Source organism: Ictalurus punctatus, chromosome 4 (genome assembly GCF_001660625.3).
Source record: "Ictalurus punctatus breed USDA103 chromosome 4, Coco_2.0, whole genome shotgun sequence".
Taxonomy (NCBI): domain Eukaryota; kingdom Metazoa; phylum Chordata; class Actinopteri; order Siluriformes; family Ictaluridae; genus Ictalurus; species Ictalurus punctatus.
This window is the reverse complement of record NC_071284.1, coordinates 3,191,268-3,214,635: the sequence shown is the minus strand read 5'-3', so window position 1 is coordinate 3,214,635 and position 23,368 is coordinate 3,191,268. Positions and strand designations below refer to the sequence as shown.

Genomic DNA, 23,368 nt, shown 5'->3' with positions numbered 1-23,368 from the left:
AGTATTAAGGCCTAATTTATAAACCTGATATCATGATAGTCATATCGCCTTAAGTTTCATTTGAGTTCAGTTCAGTTTTTAAATAAAGTTTCAGTTAAAGGACATGTTATACACACTAACTGCTCTATAAATCCTGCTGAACATTGCTGCATATTATTATTTCTTACGTTTTAAGCGTGTTGTTTTGGCTCTTCCTCTAGGGGGCAGTGTTACTCCTCTGAACATCATTCAATTTCTAAAGCGCTCATCATACACGTGTTTATCAGTCCTTTCTTATCACAAGTCCATAAGGTGATGCTTTACTCTGTGATGCTATATAACCCATCCATCTTCTATACCGCTTATCCTTCAGGGTCACGGGGAACCTGGAGCCCGTCCCAGGAGGCATGGGGGGCACAAGGTGGGGACAGGGTGCCAAACACACACACGTTCATACACTACGGACACTTTGGACATGCCAATCAGCCTATCATGCATGTCTTTGGACGGGGGGAGGAAACCGGAGTACCCGGAGGAAACCCCCGATGCACGGGGAGCGCTGGGAATCGAGCCCCCAACCCTGGCGGTGTGAGGCAAACGTGATGCTATGCAATAAGGGGAGATTCTGTTATTAGCTCTTGAAGGACTCCTGAAAACGTTGACCTGACACTGACTGGATAATATTATCAGTGTATGTAGGAGGATTTGAGTGTAATCATTTTGATTTTGCAAACCTGTAAATGATTTCTTCAGTGACTAGATTTGAATTGAATCGGTGAATCATTTCACTCTTGAATGGTGTTAATAGATTCGGAGATAAGTTTTATTAATGCAAACCGCACTATTAATATCCCTGCTGGAAAAGAAAAAGTCAAATTAAACACCATTTTGCTTCCTGATGGGACTTCGGCTTAATGGTTTCTATTAAACATTTTCCCATTAGGCTGTAATGGTTGTAATAGTTACCAAGAGGACATTTATTCTTGATTTAGTTTCACTTTGTGTCTTAATAGAATACCTGCCAGCTCCATCTTCACCATGAATTCTTTTTTTTATCAATCCTTTCTCATCACAAGTCCATTAGGACTGGACTGCTGAATCACATCAAACTACAACCAAGGAGCCCTTTATACTGTGATCGCCGACCCATTTGTAAACAGGAAATACCACTACCAAGCGTCACAATCCATTATAAACTTGCTGCATTGCTTTCTATTTTTTCACCCAGCAAAAACATCTCATTCTAAAACTATAGTAAAAACACTGTAACCTTTAATTTCTCCTCTAAACTCTTCAGGACACAATACATTTCTGGTTTCTCTGCATTTTTTTTTTCTCCCACAAAATTAAACCTAAAAATAAACAGACAGAAGAAGTATGACGTTTTGTTCTTTAATAAATAAAAGTTTAGGAGTGCCAATAATTGTGGCACATCTATATTTTAGAATTTTTTTTTTTTTTTTTTAAATATATATAAACCTGTCTTTTGTTTGGTTCAACAATAAAGACAAATTTTTACAGCCTTCTTTGCTCATATTTTCCAAGGGTGCCAATATTATTGGAGGGCACTGTATCTAATTCCTTTTTTCTAGAACAGCACCTCGGATATCCAATTCAAACCACGGTTTCTATGGTAACAGCTTATCATTCAGGTAAGTTTTTCCGCCACAAGAAAGTCTTCGGGACAGGACTGTTTTATTCCGTACATGTGTTCCTCATTTTGTCCTAGGGTGCGCAAACTTTTGCACTGTAGATAATACCGGGTTTGAAAGCAAATTTAAACGATAAATATTTTCCTACATCTGCTTGAACTCCTCTTCCGTATTCGTGTTGCCTCGGCACTTCTGCAGACGTTTGAGCGTCTTCGCGTATTCACGTGCGCTGCTGTGTGTTGTGTTTTTTTCTTCTCCTGTCTTGGTGTAGATTTCCGGCAAGAGTGGCAGCGTGGTGAGTCTCCCCTTAAATCTGATCCAGCTCCGATTGGATCACGTCGCGGGTGGCTTTGGAGGTCAGAGTCATGCGGAGGGAGGAAGCTGCTCTGTGCCAGGTTTCCCATCATGCTGTGGGAATGGAGGTGTTGGATTACTATCAGTAACAGGTTAGTGGGACGGAGCAGGTGCACTGCAGAGACTCTTTCTTCTCCTTCTGTCTCTCTCATCAGCAGCTAGACAGGTTTACAGAGGGTCAGTCAGGTTAGAAAAGAGTTACAAACGATTAAAAAGAGAGCTCAGAGATTTACACCAGCTGCCGTATACGGTCCTCTCCGAAAGTATCGGAACAGCAAGTCCAATTCTGTTGTTTTCGCTATGCATTGAAGACGTCTGGGTTTGAGATCAAAAGAATTCACCTATCGTTTCCTCGTATTTACTTAGAACATGGCACCTTTTGTTCGAACCTACAGTACTGGAAAATATGATAGGTGATAGGTGTTGCCCAGGTGTGCCGTGTTAAATTGATTGTTTGAAGAATGAATAGCTCTGGATGTCTACTCCTGGTGTGAGCCCTAGGTTTCGCCTGTGAAGACTGCGTTTGTTGTTAAAAAAGGATAAACCAACATGAAGACCAGAGAGCTGTCTATGGGAGAAAAGCAAGCCATTCTGAAGCTGAGAAAAAATGGAAAATCCCATCAGAGGCATTACACAAGCCTCAGGCATAGCCAGTAGAACAATTTGGAATGTCCTGAAAAAGAAAAGAAACGTCTGGTGTACTGACGACCAGACATAGAGCGGGTCGGCCGAGGAAAACAACAGCAGTCGATGAGGTGAAGGTATCACAATCCGCTGTTCGAAGAAGCGCAGAAATATAGAGGCCGGACGACAAGATGCACACCACTCTTCAGCAGTAAGAATCAGAAAGCCAGATTGGAATTCGCAAAGAAATACAGAGACGAGCCATAAAAGTTTTGGAACCAAGATTAACCTCTAAAGAAAGGATCTGCTCATGATCCAAAACATACAAGCTCATCAGTCAAGCACGGTGGAGGTAGCGTCATGGCTTGGGCTCGCGTGGCTGCTTCTGGAACATTCTCACTAATCTTTATTGATGATGGAAGTCATGATGGTAGCAGCAGAGTGAATTCAGTTTACAAAAACAACCTGTGTTCCAATTTCCACCTCAACAAAGGACTTCATCAGGGGGGAAGAGTGGACGGTTTTAGACTGGACAAGTCAATCACCAGACCTTCACCCAACTGAGCAGCATTTCACCTCCTGAAGAGGAGACTGAATGGAGAAACCTCCCTGAAACAAACAACTGAAACACGCTGCGATAAAAACATGGAAATGCAACGCAGAAGAAGAATGCAGGAGTTGTGGTGATGTCAGTGAGTCGCAGGATTGACGCAGTTATTGTAAGCAAGGGATACGCAAGCGAATATTAGGTGTTATTTACGTCACCGGTATCTGTTCCATTACTTTTGCTCACCTAAGTATTGGGTGGTCTGCTGTAAAAGATGCCTTGTTCGAAGTCGTTTAACACGTCTAGGTGTAGATAGGAGGAAACGAAAGCTGGAATTGTGATCTGTCGTCTCATATTCATCTTTTGATCTGAAACTCGGATGTATTCAGTGTGTAGTGAAAAGCAGAGAACTGGCCTCGCGGTTCCGGTCCAGGAACCACAGTCGAGTCTGGAACAGCTCAAATTCGCCAGGAGCTTTTGGGAGGACTGAGAGTGTCAGGAGTAGCAGGTTGCAGCTGCCAGGAGGTTAAGAATAAGGTCATGCATCCATCCATCCATCCATTCATCTTCTATACCGCGTATCCTTTTCAGGGTCACGGGGAAACCTGGAGCCGATCCCAGGGAGCATCGGGCACAAGGCGGGGTACACCCTGGACAGGGTGCCAATAGAATAAGGTCATAGATTTCCCAAAAAGACAAAGAGGATATCTCACCCAGTGTTCCATCTCTGTCTCTGTCTGTGTCTCACTTTCTCTCTCTCTTTTCTCTTTCCCCCCCCTCTGTGTCTCTCTCGCTGTCTCTCTCTTACACCCTTTGTTTTTGTCTGTCTCTTTTGTCTCTGTCTCTCCTTTCTCTCTCTCTCGCTCTCCTTCTCTCCTCATTCTGTCTCTTCTGTCTCTCTCTCTCTCTCTCTCTCTCTCTCACACACACACCCTTTGTTTTTGTCTGTCTCTTTTGTCTCTGTCTCTCCTTTCTCTCTCTAACTCTCTCTCTCGCTCTCCTTCTCTCCTCATTCTGTCTCTTCTGTCTTCTCTCTCTCTCTCTCACACACACACACCCTTTGTTTTTCTCTGTCTCTCTTGTCTCTGTCTCTCCTTTCTCTCTCTGTCTCTCTTCTCTCGCTGTATTTCTTTCTCTCTCTGTCTCTCCTTTGTCTCTCTCCAACTCTCTCCCTCCTTCTCTCCTCATTCTCTGTCTCTTCTGTCTCCTCTCTCTCTCTCTCTCACACACACACCCTTTGTTTTTCTCTGTCTCTTTTGTCTCTGTCTCTCCTTTCTCTCTCTGTCGCTCTTCTCTCGATGTATTTATCTTTCTCTCTCTGTCTCTCCTTTGCCCCTCTCTAACTCTTTCTCTCTCTCCTCCTCTTCCCGTTCTCTGTCTCTTCTGTCTCCTCTCTCTCTGTCTCTGTCTCTCTGAGTATGACAGTGTGCATTCAGAGATGCACTCAGACAGACAGTCGGATTGAATGAAGGGGGAAAAGAGTCTTTCAGCGCGGAGTGATGTCTCTGACAGCTGAAAAATAGGAGGCCCCGAGCAGAAACACAAAAATGATGAGAAGGGGACGGTGTGTATCTCTCTCTATTCAGCCCTTTCAATGTCAACAGGATGCATTCAGACATTCATACACTCTATCCTTGCTTGTGCTGTCCCTTTCACTGATCTGTAGTGATCCAGTGGCATGCGAAACACACCCAGACTCACACGTAGCTGCTGAATAAATATCTCTACGTGTGATGCGAAGACCGAACATCACGTCTCATGGCTGAAACTTTGGCCGGAGATGCTGATTTGTTGTCACGGATTCAATCAAAGGATTAATAAACATACAACACATTCGTTTTTCCTTTCTGTTAGTCTGTATGAATGTACTTTACTAAGCTAGCTAGCTAGCTAGCTACGTGATACAAAACGACACGACGTTAGCTACCGCTTCTTAGCGTTACGTTATTATGTTTCGAACTCGTCCACCCCGATTTTGTTTATTTTACACCCTGCATGTACACGATTACAGCTCAGAAGGTGAACGCTCCGGGTTCATGAAGTGTTACGTGACACGTCAGTGAAACATTTTTTACATTCGCACGCAGTCTAATAGTTTGTGGCAAAACTAACACACACAAGCACAAACACTTTCAAGTACTGTACACACGTCGGGATTTACAGTGACACACACGGACACCGCACACGCCTCGGATTTATCACGTACATCTAAATATCACTGTGCATCTAAATATACCCTTCAGATACACTGTTTTTACTTGCGGTGCTACATAAACACTCGTGAAAACGGCAAACTGCGAGAACACAGCGCCTCTTTGACCTGGAGTGAAGCGGAGATTTGTGTGTCGGGGCTAACGTCTTACCGAGAAGTGCAATTTTAGTCCATTAAGATTTATGTAGTAAGAAGAATGGTCGAAATATCCAATCTTTGCCAGTGTTTTAAAGGGGTACATGACACCCAGGTACTGTAATCTCTTCATCACTGAGGGTGTCTTTTAGGCTCTGTGACAAAAGAAACCCGAAAATGAATACCCGTGAGCAAACTCCATTGACCAATGAGTGACCAGAGACATCCATGACTTTAATCGGCTCATAAAAAAGACACCGTGAGCGATCCACTTTTAGTGCGTTCTCTCTTCCACACACATCTGGGCCCTAAATAGACGTCATTTTTGCTTGCGATTCAATTTCCTCCTCTTGTACATGACCACAACGGTCATCTTTCCAGTCGTTCAGTACTAAAAGACGTATTTAAAAACTTTCACTCTAGTCAAAACCTACGTTTCCTTGACATCCTTTTCATTCTGTGGGAGATCTCGACAATGAAAAGCTCTAAATTGACTCGCACTACAGCGAGATAAGCAATCACATGTCCAGTATGTCGCTACAGTCATGACATAGAGAGCCTTAACTATCACAAGCCTTGTAGATAGGTCAGTTCAGTCGCGTCAGGAACTCGTACACACAATATTATGGTGGATACAGTAAACGTATACATATGACGTAGGTCATTTGCTCTGTTCGAGTGCAGAGGTGATCCAGCTGTCAGCCATGCTGTAGCTTTAACTCCTACTGGAAATAACCGAACGTTGGATATTATTACAGATCAATCTGGGGTCATTCAGTACATTTGCTTTTACACACATGTATAGAGGCAGTGAGACACTGGGAAAGAGAACGTCTACAACGTGTACCATTAGCTACAAGTTTGAAGAAATAAATAAATAATGAATGTTTCCGTTTTTTTTTTTTTTTTTTTTTTGATTAACAAGATCGCACAACTAAATACTTGGCATAGAATAAAGTCCAAACGTCTGAATCCACACACAAGAACTGTTCGCAGAAAACTAGCATGGAACCGACTATCCAGTTCACACACTATAGGATATTGGCTAACATTAGCTGTTGGCTTTTATTATTATTATTATTATTATTATTATTATTATTATAGGATTTTGTTTTCTTCAAAGTTATCCTATCAGTTATATTTATATTCAAATCTCAACATGTACACGTTTATAACTCTCAGAGTTAACTAGCACTAACACCTGATAAAGACTACATTTGTGAGAAATGTTTTGGACTTAAAGGTGCAGTTTGTAATTTCTAAAAGCGTTTCTAGGTCTGTGATAATCAGTAATATCATGAATAATCGACTTCGAAAACACATTTGAGAAAAAAAAAAAGGAAGAAAGAAAAAGATTTGCGATATTGCCAAGCTTTGGTCGGTTGGTTTTCTGGCCTGTAAATTGGTACCGCCTCTGAGAGCTGCTCAGCCCTGCCCATTTTTTTTTTTTTTTTTTTTTGTATAAACAAAATAAAATAAAACCAAAAAATTAAAGAGGCAACAGAGGGGGTGAAGTCAATTCGGAGGGAAGGTGAGGCCTGGTCAGTTATTTTTTTATTACATTTGCAGTTCACCTCAGAGGCAGCAGAAGGCGCTAAAAATCGCACAGTGTTCCTTTAAAAATGTGTTTTCCATGGAATAATGGACTAAATACAAAACTGGACTCAGACGTTTGGACCCCACTATAAGCCAGAACTTCAACTGGATTTATCATACGGTATATAGACAGTGTCAAATCTGATGATGATGATGATGATGATTATTATTATTATTATTATTATTATAGACAACAATATTAAGTGTTCCTCTTGAACTCCGGACCTAGAACTCGTATTGTGAGATGAAGATGGTAATCTTGGTGATGTAGCGCGCAATCAGCGCCTTCTTCTCCAGCTCGCTCATCTCCACCTCCACGTCAAGGGTGTCAGGACCCTGCAAGGGGTTGAGCAGGAGCAGCTCACCGGTCTGCCGGTCCGAACGCTGGACGCTGAAATGGCGTCGCCCGCGGCTCCCTAGCACAGCGAAACGCAGAGTATCTCCAATCATCCGCACCGCCGAAACCCGGAACATGACCCGCGGAGCCGAGAGATTTGACACCAGTGACATGTGGTGGTATGAGATGGAGTTAGGAGCCCGAGAACACGCTTTATTGTCCACAGGGCAGGGGTTCCTTTCACAGCGCCTGGTTCAATGAAAACAAACAGAATGGGAACATTACGTATATTAGGGTCCAAATTGAATTGACTGCTCATTGAATTGAATTGTTTGAATGATACTAGTTACAACAAGGTGTCATTTGTAAAAAAAAAAGCTGTTCTTTCCTAATCTAAAGCTTCAAATGTAAACCCGAGATAAATGATCTCAACTTGGAATTCACTGCGATTTTGGTCGGATTAGACTCCAGGTGAATCTGGCTGGAATATGCCTGAGAGGCACCGCTCTGTCCAGTAGATATTATTTGCGAGCATATTACTAAACAGCGACATAGATCGTCATACGCTATCAATATACTTACGTGGGTGAGGTTTTGACGTAGGTCACATTTCGGCTGCGTGGACACTCCACCTTTACGCACTGAAAACCTCCATACGTGTTGATACACAGCCGATCATGGGTGCAGTTGTTCTGCCTTGTGGCGCACTCATCGATGTCTGTACGCAGGATCAGGAGAAAATGTGTGTATGCATGGTAAACATCTAGATTTAGCTTGTTTACTTTCTGCTTTAACATATAGAAAGAAAATGGTGGCAAGCTTGGGGTGACTCACCTCTGCAGCCTCGGCCATCTCGGCTCACGTCGTAGCCAGCTGGGCATGAACAGCGATAGCCACCCGGGGTGTTAACACAAGCATGCACACACAAACGACCTGCCAGCCCGTTATGGAACACCTCACACTCATCAATGTCTGAGGAAATACCAAAAACAGTATTGACAGTATTCTTTTTATCGCCACCTTTGCTGAGCTAAAAGGACCCTTGTTCCTGAATGAGTATTTCATATTTATTTAGATCAAAACTCGAGTAGGTTTGCAAAATCAAAAATGGTCCATTATTAGTCTGAGTGGAATCCACAGTCTCTAGAACTAGAGTCTGAATCAAATTGAGTTACAAACCACAGATTGGTTTATAGTCTATAGTCAAGCTGAGTCGATATTCCCATAGAGTCGAATCGATTTCGCAGTTCAAATCGAGTCAAAAAGAGTTGAGTCCAGCGTCTCGAGCAGCAGAATCTGACCCGAGCCCCTAAGTCTAGAGAAGCAGAGTTCAACCTGGCTCTAGAGTCTGAATCAAGTTGAGCCACAAACCATAGATTCATGTTAAAATTCTCAGTTTTCAAACCCTCCTAACTGCCTGTAAACACAACCATCTTTTTTAGCTGGCTTGGAAAGGTATCCGATTCAATCAAACAAACGTGTTCATGAACATTTTTCTGATTCTGACTCCCAACATCATTATACATTATACTTGCTTTGTTTTTGCTACCAGAAGGCATGGCTGATGTCACAGTGACATGTATGACTCGGGGAAATTTGGAAGAGGCAACCCCCTATTGAGATGCTGGCTCATACAGGTGTTTTCCCCACCCATATGATTAGATTTGCGATTTTTTTTTTACCCCATAAAATGTATATATGATCAAGTCAAAATCCTTGGTCAGGAATATTTTGGAAGAGGTATAAAATTTGTGTGTAGTTTTGCGAAATACTGTACATATTTCAGTCCATCCATCCGTCTTCTATACTGCTTATCCTTTTCAGGGTCACGGGGAACCTGGAGCCTATCCCAGGGAGCATGGGGCACAAGGCGGGGTACACCCTGGACAGGGTGCCAATCCATCACGGGACAATCACACACCCGTTCATACACTACGGACACTTTAGACACGCCAGTCAGCCTACCAAGCATGTCTTTGGACTGAGGGAGGAGACTACCCGGAGGAAACCCCCGCAGCACGGGGAGAACATGCAAACTACGCACACACGTGGTCCTGGCGGGACTCGAACGCCGGACCCTGGAGACGTGAGGCGAACGTGCTAACCACTAAGCCACCGTGCACCCCTACATATCTCAGTAATATTCAGATTGACCAGTGCTCACCTGTGCAAATGCTGGTGTCCCGGCCTGAAATGGTATATCCTGCCTCACAGGAGCAGTGTGTGGTGCCCTGGACCTGGCTGCACTTGGACGGCTGCACAAATGGAAGCAGAGTTGTTAAAGGAAACGTGGTGGCAGCTGCAGCTCCAGAGGTGGCAGCAGAGATGTTGGTTGTGGTGACAAAAACTGGTGGAAGAGAATGATAAGTCAGAAAACAATTAAGGTATCATCTGCATATACATACTCTAGTATACACTTTAATAGGGCTTGCAATAGTTGAACAGTGAAACAGAAAAGCTCGTTTCTGGGCCGGAAAAAAAAATAAAGAAGCTAGTCAGCTCTGTTACGTGGCTATATTGCGAATCATATTTTATATAAAGTATCTTTGAAATTCTATGATTATTACAGGTCTAGAAACACTTTTCAGAATTACAGACCGCACCTTTAAATCTGTTTACCAGTCGAGATAAGCAAAAAAGCCTTAGCGATAAAACGACTGTAGAAAATACACATCTCTTGAAAAGCTTTTCATGCAACACACCGTGTCACTGTGCCACTGTGTCATGGCTTAATCAAAACAGATAAACTGGACTCTTCATAGTTTTTATTATTATTTTTTTTTTAAAGTGTATATAAATGTATATTTATAGTGTTTATGGCCTCTTCTTGGACCCCGGCTTGCAGGAGGTTATGCGACCTAAAAACAGGCTCATTCGTGAGTGGGTTTTCAAGATGGATTGAAGAGATCATTACTCTAAATGTGTGCTTTCCAGTTGTGTAGTGCAGAATTTTGTTTGCTTTATTTACATTTACAGCATTTGGCAGACGCTTTTATCCACAGCGAAGTTCAGACGTGCCTGCTTGTCTGCTTGGAAAACAAACATGTCTTTATGCTTGGGCAGATCACACCGAGTCTAAAGATGCCAACAATTTAAGACACGGCCAGAAACAGACATCAGTGCTGTCGCAGAAGTAAATGCACAAACCAATAAGTCATGCACAAGTTTGTTTGGGGTTTTTTTTGTCCAAGATTTCCTTCAGTTTGTGTTTGAGGATCGCGAACGACTGAGCAGTGTGGACATCCAGGGGAAGTTTGAGAATGGCGTTTAAAAAAAGAAAAAGTATCTACATTAGCATTGTCAAGACAAAGCATGCGTGTGGGGAAAAATATCTGAATTAAAACCGAATGAAGTATGGCTTTGTTTTTAAAAGAATCTCAATAGCCTTACATGTTGGTGTTGGAGATTGGCATGTAGGTCCCGCCCATCCTCTGGCACAAGCACATGTGAATCCATTCACTTCATCTGTGCATGAACCCCCATTGGCACAGGGTGAAGAGGTACACTCGTTTATTTCTGAGGAAAGACAGGAATTCAGTCATTAATCTATCCCTAACACCAAGCAGATGCATTAAGGTATGCAGAGTTCTGATAGCTTTCGTGTAACTTTATACTATGATACTGATGCAGAGATTAAGTAAAGTATGTCCTGTGCTGTGTGCTTTCACAGCCAGCTTTCTCTCGTGCCGATGGAGCGTTCGCTGAGCCTAATCGACTTGTTGGACTGCTGTCTTGAATTAAATGGTGTGTAAAACAATGTGCTGGGACACAAAAAAAAAAAAAAAAGAAGAAGAAGAAAAAAGTACAGAAGCCAAAGGAAATTCAATCATGCCGAGGAGCGTGTGAAATGGGAAACTTCTTTTCCTGGGGAACAATGTGGGTGATAATGTAAGCGAAGTGTAAAAGAGCATTTTAGAGACAGGAAGAAATAAAAGCAATGATGAGGGAAGTGAGGGTGACGGGTGGAGTCGAGAAAAGATGAGTAATGAGGCTCGACATGTATAAGGAGTGAGAAAGCAACCGTGACACAGGACCTAATCCAAAAACTTTGGCATGCTGCACAAAAAAATATGGGCCTTTGTAACGTTTACGCTCTGCGAACGTTGGTAAAAAGTCAACGTAAGGGTGGTGTTTATACAGCTACATAAGATCTTTATGACATGGATATAAACCTACAGCAACACTTCTGAAGGCTCATTCCGACAGATGTTAGCTGTCATAAAATGTCCACGTCTGAATCAGGTAGCACAGATCATACAGATGACATAAGGTGGTTATGACACTTTCTGAGCTGATTTACTGTCCATCAGAACATCTTAACAACTGCCACAATGCTAATTTAAAGACAGATAAGCCTTATATGTTTATAAATGTTTATGTAACTTTATGTTAGTTGTCATAAAGGGCTTATGTAGATGTTGTGTAGCTCTGCGAACACAGTAAGATGTCATAACACATCGTTATGTCAACAGATTCCATCACTTCACACAGGTGTTATGTCGAGTGGATGACAAAGCAGCCCAACAGCTGACATACATTTAAACAAGCCTTTATAAACGCTAATGTAGACTTATGTCAGTTGCCATATAGGGCTTATATGGGTGTCACACAGCCCTGTGAACACAGTAAAGTGTCATATAACAACCTTATGTCAACATAAACCTGTCACTTCACACAATTATGTCGACTTAATGTCAAATCGACAAAAGCAGCCCGACAGCTGATACAGGTTAGGCTTATTTAGACTTATGTCAGTTGTCATATAGGGCTTATATGGATGTTATGTAGCCCTGTGAGCACAGTAAGTTGTCAGACCACAAAACTGACAAAAGCAGCTCAAGAGCTGACACAGAAAAGCCTTTAGAAATGTTTAGGTAGCTTTACGTCAGTTGCCATATTTGGCTTAAGTAGGTGTTATGAAGCCCTATGAACACGTTTGAGTGTCATAAGCTTATGCTAACAAAACTACGTCACATCACTCGGGTATGTCAACTTGGCATCAAAATAAATAAAAAGACGCAGTCCAACAGCTGACATAAAAGACTTATAAAGGGTCATGTAGCCTTATAACCACTTCCTTAAGGTTAATGGTACTAATATATTTATTTCCTCATGTGTATTGCTGACCCTTGCAGATGGGATGTTGGCCACTCCAGGTGAGCGACTCCTTACACTGCCGAGTCTCAGAGCCCACCAGCTCGTAGCCTGAGTCACACAGGAAGTGAACCTCATGACCCGGCAGTAGAACCTTCCCCAATTTTCGTCCATTGAGGGGAGCATCCAGTTTTGGACAGGAAGCTGTGTAGAAACAGAGAATGAGTTAATGCATTATTACATCCACTGTGATTTTTATTTTTTCTTCCTCACAAACTGACGATAATCATTAGAAGCTCGTACCATCACTGGGTCTGGCTGCCACACGAGCCGTGCTGTTCTGCAGCTGGCTGATTTTCCTCTTCAGGCTGCGGAGACTCTGCAGGTACGAGGTCTCGTGTGATGCGAGCAGCTTTTGTGCTTGGCGTAGGGAATTTTGCAGCTCCTGAGTACTGAGACATTCCTGCGGGAACAGACACCGTGCTGTGATGTAGCGAGTTGCCAAGATAACAATTAGAACTCCAGGCTTATTGACATGTTTTTCATCTTCAAGCGTATTACTATATTACTTATTAATTGCAGTGAGACGAATAGGAAATGTGTGTAGGAATGTAATCTGGACTCACTTCCTTGGAGTTGCTTATAGTTCGGAGGGTTAAGCAAGGAAGAAAACACAATGGGGGGTGTGCTGTTATAGGAAAATAATGAATGACATGGTAATGTGACGTGGCAAACAGAGTTGATGATTTATCTATAACAGCAATGTGGTATACAAAACAGGTATAAAGAGGACCACTGTTAATGTTTGGCAGTTAATCATAATACAGCTTTCAAAGAGTTTATGTGCTTGTACTTAAAAAAAAAATCTTTGGATCTGGATATATTTTTGGTAACCAGGATAACATAACATTGACAGAATAACTAATTGGTATTCCCACATTGGTGTATAATATACAGTTTCTTCTTTAGGATTACTGAGCAATTAGATTTATTCGTCAATTTCAGACCATCATTCACGTACAGTTTTTTTTTTTTTTTTTACAACCTTGGCAGCTCTACTTCTCCTAATCCGTCTACTCGCCAGTCCCGTACACGATTAAAGCATGTGGTGGTTTTATTCAGTGGCCTGTGTTCAGTTGTGAATGATGCAGTGTCTGGCCTCATGACATGAATGACGTCACCTGTAAATGGAGGACGGAGCTCGGAGCTGAAAGACTAGATTGTGCTCGCGAGGTGAATGAACAGAGCTTTACATGCTCCGAAAAAAAGGAAGGTGCAGTCCTGATGTGGTTCAGTCGAAGGAATTTAGATGATTTGTTCAGAAGTAGGAAACAGCCAGGGCTGTGTTGAAATGCTAGACTGAAAACTGTTGGCAAGACTCTAACCCTACTTCTTACTTCAGAGTTTTGGGAACAGGATTAGTATAAATTAAGAAAATAAAGAAATAAGTCGTATTTTAAATCATTGCCATCCATATCATCGTATTTGTTGTGAACAAATGGCTTCAATGGGTTAAAAAAAATTAAAAACTTTGGTGGGACCAAATACAACAATATCATGTGTACGAAATAGAAGCTGGGGCTGATTTCTTTCTAGCCCAGAGTGTAGATTCACACAGCCAGTCACTGACTGTTGTGCTAAGTGATTACGCTGATACGTCATCAGAAGTGATTGAAAAGGCGCACAAGAAATCCAGTAGCAGGTGTAATAAACATGAACAAGGTGGATGACTTTCTTGATAATGAATTTTTCAGTGGAATTGATTGGAAATACATTGCATGTCCAAACGTTTGTAGACATCTGACATATGTGCTTGTTGAACATACCATTCCAGATTTAGCCCCCTATTTGCTGTTATAATAACCTCCACTCTTCTGGGAAGGCCTTCAGGCAGTGATGTTGGGTGAGGAGATCTGGGGTGTAGTCGGTGTTCCAGTTCATCCCAAAAGTGTTCAGTGGGGTTGAGGTCGAGGCTCTGTGCAGGACACTCGAGTTCTTCCACTCCAGTCTCGTCTTCAAAGCATGTCTTCATGGAGCTCGCTTTATGCACAGGTGCATCGTCATGCTGGAACAGGTTTGGGCTTCTTAATTCCACTGAAGGGAAATTGCAAAGCTACAGCATACAAAGACATTCTGTACAACTGTGTGCTCGCAACTTTGTGGCAGCAGTTTGAGGAAGAACCACGTCCGGGTGTGATGGTATCCAAAAACATTTGGCCATATAGCGTATTAATTCACTCATTCATATTCAGTTAGTGATTTATCCTGGTCAGGGTCGTGGTGGATCTGCAGTCCAACCCAGGATAGGATGGCAGTCTATTGCAGGAAACCATGCGGACTTAGGGGCAATTTCGAGTCACAAATCTACCTTCCAGCATATTTTTGGAAGGTTGGAGGCAAGCAGGGAAACCGGAGGAAACCCACACAGACACCGGGAGGACATCAATCTCCCTGAGATGACACGAGGAAGCAACCTTGACTCAAAATGGAGCCCATCCACTTTGATTTATCTTTCGAATCTGAAACATCGCTGTATGTTATTCATTTTGAGCATTATGGGATAAAGTGTTTCAGTTCAACCTTTAACATTCACAATACTGTGCATGCAGGGTTCCTTGCTTCTCATTGGCTTCCGTCAAGGGGAAGGGCGCTCTCCCCTCATGTTTTCATCTTGCATGACTTATGTAAGTAAGCTAAATATTTGCACATCCTGTGAAAACATCTTGTTCGTTGATTATGAAGCATGGCGTTATGATGGATCAGTGGAGACTCATGCAGAAAGAGAGAGTAATGCAATTCGACAGTGCTCTCTTTTTTTTTATGGCTTCTGCAAAACATTTCATTTTATTTACAGTATAATTACACAATTATTGCATACTGACTCAAGCTTCTTTAACATTTCCCTTATGGAAATATACTATAGACGCCTTAAATACATACGATTATAGTATAGTAAAACTGTATATATTCTGTACGTGTATACAGGGGTGTGATTTCTTCTGTTTTTGTGTACATCTCATACTAAATTGTGTCAGAAATTAAAACTAAATCTAAGATGAAACAAAGGTGACCTGAGTAAACACAAAATACAGTTTTTAAATGTTATTTATTCACGCCAAAAATGTTATCCTGGGTCTGTCTGAAAATGTATTTGCCCCTGTAGTTAGTAATTCCCCCAAATCTATGAAGCTGCATCCATAACGGGGTTCAGCTGGACTAGACACAACCAGGCCTGATTACTGTAAACCCTGTTCAATCACATCAACACTTAAACTGAACTTTTTCAACAGCATGAAGTAGGTTTAAAGATCTTACCCAGTAACACACTATACCAAAGATGGAAGGAATTCCAGAAATGATGAGGAAGAAGGTGATTGAAATACATCAGTCTGGGAAGGGTTACAAAGGTATTTCAAAGACTCTGGGACTCCAAAGAACCACAGTGAGAGCCATTATCTCCAAATGGAAAAACTCAGCACAGTAATGAAATTCCTCCATGTGCACAGCAACGACTCATCCAGAAAGTCACAGAAGAGCCAAAATCAAAGGAACTACAGGCCTCTCTTGCATCAATAAAGGTCACTGTTCATGACTCCACTATCAGAAAGACACTGAGCAAAAATGGCATCCATGGAAGAGTGACGAGATGAAAACCACTGCTAACCCAGAAGAACGTTAAGGTTTGTCTGAATTTTGCCAAAACACACCTTGATGATCCTCAAACCTTTTGGGAGAATGTTCTGTGGACTGAGGAGTTGAATGTGGAACTGTTTGGAAGACAGGAGACCCGTTACATCTGAAGTAAACCAAACACTGAACTCCACAAAAAGAACATCATACATATGGTCAAGCATGGTGGTGGTAGTGTGACGGTGTGGGGATGCTTTGCTGCTTCAGGGCCTGGGAAACTTGCAATAATTGAGGGAAACAAGAATCCTGCTCTCTACCTGAAAATCCTAAAGGAGAATATCCGGTCTTCAGTCTGTAAGTTGAAACTGGAGCACAACTGGATTATGCAGCAAGAAACGATACAAAGTGTAGGAGTAAATCCTAGTCCTAGAAGTAAGTGAAAGACTGCTCTACAGTTATCAGTTATTGATGCTAAAGGTGGCACAACCAGATTTTAAGTTTAAGGGGGAAATTAGTTTTTTACATTGGTCACAGGTGTTGGATTTTTTTTTGCTTCAAAAAAAAAAGATCTAAAGTTTGAAAATCTAAAACTATTTAGTATTTAAAATATGTTAGCGGATTAGTGATTGGTTAATGACTGGTGAGGTGGATGATGATGATGAGGTTGATGATGATTATTATATTGTAATCGTTAGTGTTCCTATTGTTATTATTTTGTTTCTTCTTCTTCCGCTATTGAGTCTATGGGAGCCCATAGAACCGTACATCGGAAAATTCTGAAATTTGGCACACAGATAGGAGACAGTCTGAAATGTTTCCATAGCAAATTTGGAGTTGCTATCCCAAACTGTCTTGCGCCACCAACAGGTCAAATTTGCTTGCATCTTTATGCTAATAACTTTTGAACCGTAAGGGTTAGAAACAAATTTTTTCCCTTTGATTCCTTGACTTGTGCTGAGTCAAATGCACCACATAATATTTTCTGTCATGAAAATTTTTCTGCCATTTTTAATTTTCTGTACAACCTACTTTTTCAAACTCCTCCTAGACTTTTTGTCTGATTTTCACAAAATTTATCAGTGGCCCCGTAATTGCTGCTTGCAACTATATGTATTATTATTATTATTATTATTATTATTATTATTTTATTTTTTATTAATAAATTTATTCCAACAAATTCCAAGCCTTTTACCTTGCCTCTTACCTACCTACCTATAATGTACACTATGTGCTCATAAACAGAAGTTAGACTGTTGTGTTCAGCATGTATAGAGAATTTGTATGAGTGACAGTCCTCTCTGTTGACCTCTCTTACACACACACACACACACACACACACACACACACACACACACACACACACACATATATACACATATACACAGAGCTATGGGGTCTGTCTTTGACCTTTAAACACTTCCTGTGCAAATATTTTGCCTCAAGCAGAATGTATTAATCTTCATGTTCAGGTTACACACGAAAGCATAAAGCATAAGATGTTGCTTTGATGTGTATCTTAATATGTATATTTGTAACATAATCTCGTATTTATACCCACGATAACACATTAATACAAACTTTACCTTTTTTAAAAAAAATGACGTAACTAAAAACTGAAACTTGATATGATAACCATAGGATTAACTGTATGAATATAGTACAAACATACATTCTTGGCTTGCATCATAAAATTGATCAATGTTTGTGTAAAAAAATAAAAGCATACAATAAAAGATTGCTATCTTCTTCACTCACCTGCCCATAAATGCTGTGAATCTGACCAATACACATAATCAGCAGCAGTATGATGCAAAGGCGACTCATATTCCTAATAAAAACGATTACACGATGCTCAAAACAATCTGGGGAGAGTTGTTAAATGTCCTGAGCCTTTACACTCACTTTAAAAGTCCTAGAAAAGTCCTGAAAGTCCAGAAAATGCAGTACAGAGAACTTGGGGCCAGTTTTAGGAGCCATCCAAATGAGAGCCTTCTGCCATCTGCAGAGCTCATTTTTATAACCCGCCACCGTAGACTGGTGTTTTTCTTCTTTTCCTTTTTTTTTTTTTGGAAAGCACATACCACATTTACTCCTCATAATAGCCACTCAGTTCAAGTAGCCTATTTGTTAACCTGGAGGAATATAAAATCCGCTTGCCAACAACATCTCAGGCACATATTGATATTGGTGCAATGGACCTATTTTGATTGGGTGAAAGTAGGAATAACAAGCGTGAAGTATTTCAGTCTGAAGTTTCCTGAAGCATTATAGTAAAGAGTCAACTGTTTCAACCGAGTGCATTCCAAAACACTGTGTGGTTTCTATTGTACCAGCCAGACCGTTTGTTTTCATTAGATGGAAATGATTCAAAGATTAAAAACTTCCTTTATATGGTTTCCCCACAAGGTTCAGTTTAAACAGATTCATTAGCTCAACTACACAAAATAAAAGATTGCCTAAAGGCATAAAAGCTTGCACGGATAGAAAGTTCCATCTCCTAAACAAACTCTACCTGCACAGGGATACAACACAATGGGCTGTGCTGTTATAGGAAAATAATCAATGATGGGATGGTGTGATGCGGAAAGAGTGAAACAAGTGAACATTTACTTTATATTTACATTCATTCATTTAGCAGACACTTATCCAAAGCGGCTTACAAATGAGGAAATACAAAAAAGGAAGCAAAACGATATATCAAGCAGAGAACAATACGAGTAGTGCTACCATACAAAATTTTAACTGAGTTCTAGAGGAGCAAAGTGCACAGAGTAGAGTTGTAAGAGCAAGTGTAAGTGCAGATTTTTTTTAAGGGGCACCAGGGGACAAGTTAGGGATGAGATAAGTGTTCACGGAAGAGGTGGGTCTTTAGCCGTTTTTTGAAGACGGTGACAGATTCTCCGGTCCGGATTGAGGTTGGAAGTTCATTCTACCACCGAGGGACAGTCAGTTTGAAGGTTCTGGAATGGGACCTCATGCCTCACTGAGTAGGCACTACTAAGCGTCGGTCATTAATCGAGCACATAAACCTCAAGGAGAGTGTTGAGGTAGGGAGGTGCTGTTCCAGACAAAGTCTTATACGTGGGCATCGAGGCCTTGAATTTGATGCGGGCGGATACAGGAAGCCAGTGGAGGGAGATGAAGAGGGGTGTTACATAGGTCCTTTTGGGCTGGTTGAAAACAAGGTGGGCTACTGCATTCTGAATCATTTGAAGGGGTTTGATGGAGCTGGCCTGGAGGCCCGGGAGTGGTGCGTTGCAGTAGTCCAGTTTTGAGATAACAAATAACAAGAGCCTGGACTAGTAGTTGTGTAGCCTGATTAGTGAGATAGGGTCTGATTTTCATGATGTTGTACAGAATAAACCTACAGGACCGTGCAGTTGTTGAAAGTGGTCTGTAAAGTTCAAGTGGTCATCGAGTCCCCCAAGGTTTCTGGCTGTCCTGCTTGGTTTGAGTGTGGTTGAGCCAAGATGTGCTGTGAGGTTGTGGTTGATTGAGGGGCAGGCACGGATGCACAGACGGTTTTTGCCAAGTTGAGCTTAAGGTGGTTTTCCTTCATCCAGTCTGAGATGTCAGGCAGGCAGGCAGAGATACGTGCAGAGACGGATGGATCTTCAGGCTAGAAGGACAAATAGAGCTGAGTGTCATCAGCATAGCAGTGATATGAGAAGCCTTAAGACTCAGCCACAGACCCAAGAGACGTAGCATAAATAGAAAAGAGCACTGGACCCAGAACTGACCCCTGGGGAACCCCAGTTGTGAGTTGCTGAGATTCAGATACCCCTCCCCTCCATGATATCTTGAAGGATCTGCCTGAGAGATAGGATTCCACCCAGTGCAGAACCATTCCGGTGATGCCTAGTCTGGAGAGAGTTGACAGGAGGATTTGATGATTCACAGTGTCAAAGGCAGCAGAGAGGTCAAGTAAGATGAGGACAGATGATCTTGAGGTTGAGCTTGCTAGTCGTAAGTCTTCGGTGATGGAAAGCAGATCAATCTATGTGGAGTGACTGCTTTTGAAGCCAGACTGCTTGGTGTCCAGGAGGTTGTTCTGTGTGAGAAAAGTAGAGAGTTGATTGAAAAGAGCTCTTTTAAGGGTTCTGGACAGAAATGTGAGGGAGGAGACAGGTCTGTAGTTGTCAACAGCAGCAGGGTTAAGTGTTTTACATTTTCAGCAGACACCCTTATCCAGAGCGACTTACAATTATCTCATTTATACAACTAAGTAGGTGAGGGTTAAGGGCCTTGCTCAAGGGCCCAGCAGTGGCACCTTGGCAGAGCTTGGATTTGAACTCATGACCTTTGGATCAGAAGTCCAACATCCTAACCATTGAGCTACCACTTCCCACTTCTTTTTCGAAGCAATGGGGTAACCTGGGGCTGCTTAAATGAGGTAGGGCAAGTGCCAGTGGAGAGGGATCGAGAGGTGTTAAAGATGTGTGTAAATGCAGGTAGTAGTGTGGGAGAGATGGCCTGAAAAAAAAGTTACTTCCTGTTATCACTTACATTATAGCATTCTGTCACCAGCCTCTCTGTAAAAAGAAATAAATAAAGCAGCTTGTCATGTTATAAAGAAACTGCAATACTCAAAGTCCTCTATCCTGAAGACTTTCCCATGTTAGAAGAGTTAAAGTTACAGCTTTAACCCTGACTGTTACAAAGCACTGACACTGGAGACTCCTTCCATAAATGTTAAATAAACAGAAAAGCTCAAGTATATAAACCTGTAATTTGCCTCGCAGGAGAAACTACTGTCAGAGCTGCTGTTATAGAAATTAAATCAGCACTTTATGACCATCAGATTAAACAGCGTTGCGGTATACGGTTGCTTACTTCACTCTAGAGGTAGATATCTATCCTGTGAAAACAAAAACAAAAGCTAAGGACCCTGGTTTATTATTTGTTTTCCATGCAATCACTAAAATAGCATATTATCATTTGAGACAAAGCGTTATAATGAAACATGCTAGTCTAATGTGATGCAGACACGCTAGTGCATTCTTTCATAACCTCTAGGTTGGACGTCTAACCTCTTTCATAACCTCTAGATTGGATGTTTTATATATAAAGCATTTTGAGGTTTTGGACTGCTATCTAAAGATTATTATTACTACAGCTATAACTTCAAAATCGCATCAGTAGCCTACCATGGGGCAGGTAGAAATTTTACATTTACAAAAACATTTTAAACCAAATGTGTAGCAGTGATAATACAACATAGGACATAAATGTGTACCACGCTAATTGGCAGTCAATCTTAAATAATATGTGCACCAAGGATCCAGCCTAGTTGCTATTTCCACATTCACATGAGCCACTTCAATCGAGAAAAACATTGTCCCTGAACGGTTCTTGCACCAGTGTAGACACACTCTGCCCTCTGCAGGGAGATCTTTCTCTACCTCAGTGCATCTCAGCACTGAAGAACGTTTGATATTATGTTGGAAAAAAATTAATATGAAGACTACTGAGCACAGGGCCGCAAGCGTGATGTGTAAATGCAAATGGAGATGTGTCTAACATTTTACATAATTAAGTGTATTTGCATAATTCAATCAGATTAATCAGATCGTAATCCACAGATAGTAGATTAGTTCAACAAAACAGACTTCATATAAAAACTAGAATGAACTTTCTTTTACTTTCACACTACTTTCACACTTGTGGCTCCCAGTGAAATCTCACATTGATTATAAAATACTACTATTAACTTATAAAGCACTAAACGGTCTCGCACCACGGTATCTAAGCGACCTTTTGGTTTTCTATGATCCACCACGCCTACTTAGATCAAAAGATGCAGGCTATTTGACGGTACCTTGAATAGCGAAGGCTACAGCACGGGGAAGAGCTTTCCGTCATAGAGCCCCACAGTTATGGAATAGTCTTCCAATTAGTGTTCCAAAATAGCGAATTATGCAATAAACATGAGTTCAGAAAGCTATCTTTAGGGATATATGTGAATCCATAGCCTCTTAGGGCTTCTGTCCTAATGGAAAACTTCACCCTGAAACGTATTATATATATATATATATATATATATATATATATATATATATATATATATATATATATATATATATATATATATATATATATATTATTCATTTATGATGTGTTCACCAATCCTAATTTTAAGTGTTGTATTTTTGTTATTCCTTTGAGAAGTTAGGGTGACATCATTACTGCTAGCGCAATGATAATAGGAGAAAACTTTTCAATGATCTCAAACATAATTAATAACGTTTCTCTCTCCAGTTTTCCCAGTGATGCTTAATACCATATTGATGAGAAATCCAGGGTAGAAGTAATGGAGACATTGATGTAAAACTCTGGACTCAAGGTTCCAGAATGCAACACAGCTGCATAGCACAGCGTCATGGTTAAGGCTGACGAGCGGGATGGTGACGATTTAAAGCTGAAGCTTTGAAAGCTGATCTGTTTGAGCGGAGGGTACTGATGAGGAGGTGAGAGAACTGGACAGACTAAATGACTAAAGTGCCGCTGCATCGATCCCACTATCAATGGGTAGTCAAATGACATTTTGGGTAATCTAGTAAACGATGAACATGACAGATGTTTAACCTATAAATGTCAACTCTGTATCTTATTAAATGATACATTTTAAACACCATTGAATATCACATTAATTATAACCCTTGATAAGTAACCTCCTCTGATATCAACAGCAAAGATCAACCCATGTTGAAAATACCAGAGGTGATGGGACCATGTTTGGACCTGGGTGGTAAATTGGAGCGTCTACTGAAGAACTTCCTTTCTGTTTCTGTAAGCCATGTGAATCCAGAGAAGCCTTGGTCCTTTGATAAAACAAGCCATAATCCCCTGAGAAGAAGCTTTAGCCAAATAATTTATTGTAAATGGTTATGACACTCAGAACAAACCACTCTTGTTGACAGTTGGGTTTGTTGTCTATCCCAGGAATTTTTTTTGCCATCTGTCCCGTAGCATGTTTCTCACCATCTTTAAAGTTTAAAAGAAATGCAACGAATCTTGACTTGGATATAAAAGTGGTGCATACAATTCCATCTTTAAGCAACTAAAAAAAAAAAAAAAACGGCACTCCAAACACCACCAAAGTTTTATTCCTATAGTCGTTTTGCATTATCATGCTTGGACCCTGAAATGTCTCTAGCTCAATGGTTGCAAAAAAAAACAACAACCCCAAAATACATTTTTAAATAGAC

The 23,368-nt window shown here is 41.2% G+C and overlaps 1 protein-coding gene across 2 annotated transcripts; it reads right to left on the bottom strand.

The window, feature by feature from the left end:
* Nucleotides 1-1,208: 1,208 nt before the first annotated feature.
* On the bottom strand, nucleotides 1,209-18,222 carry LOC124627885 (fibulin-7). 2 transcript variants are annotated; one of them, XM_047154671.2, is made up of 8 exons: nucleotides 18,063-18,222; nucleotides 12,834-12,993; nucleotides 12,564-12,734; nucleotides 10,827-10,952; nucleotides 9,601-9,783; nucleotides 8,271-8,408; nucleotides 8,019-8,154; nucleotides 1,209-7,685 (listed from the first exon to the last, which is right to left on the bottom strand). In XM_047154671.2, exons 1-8 carry the CDS (start codon nucleotides 18,135-18,137, stop codon nucleotides 7,325-7,327), a joined length of 1,350 nt encoding a protein of 449 aa, XP_047010627.1. In that variant the 5' UTR covers nucleotides 18,138-18,222; the 3' UTR covers nucleotides 1,209-7,324. The 2 variants fall into 2 exon arrangements, with proteins under 2 accessions (XP_047010627.1, XP_047010628.1); XM_047154672.2 differs by having other exon boundaries at nucleotides 17,916-18,216.
* Nucleotides 18,223-23,368: the final 5,146 nt, after the last annotated feature.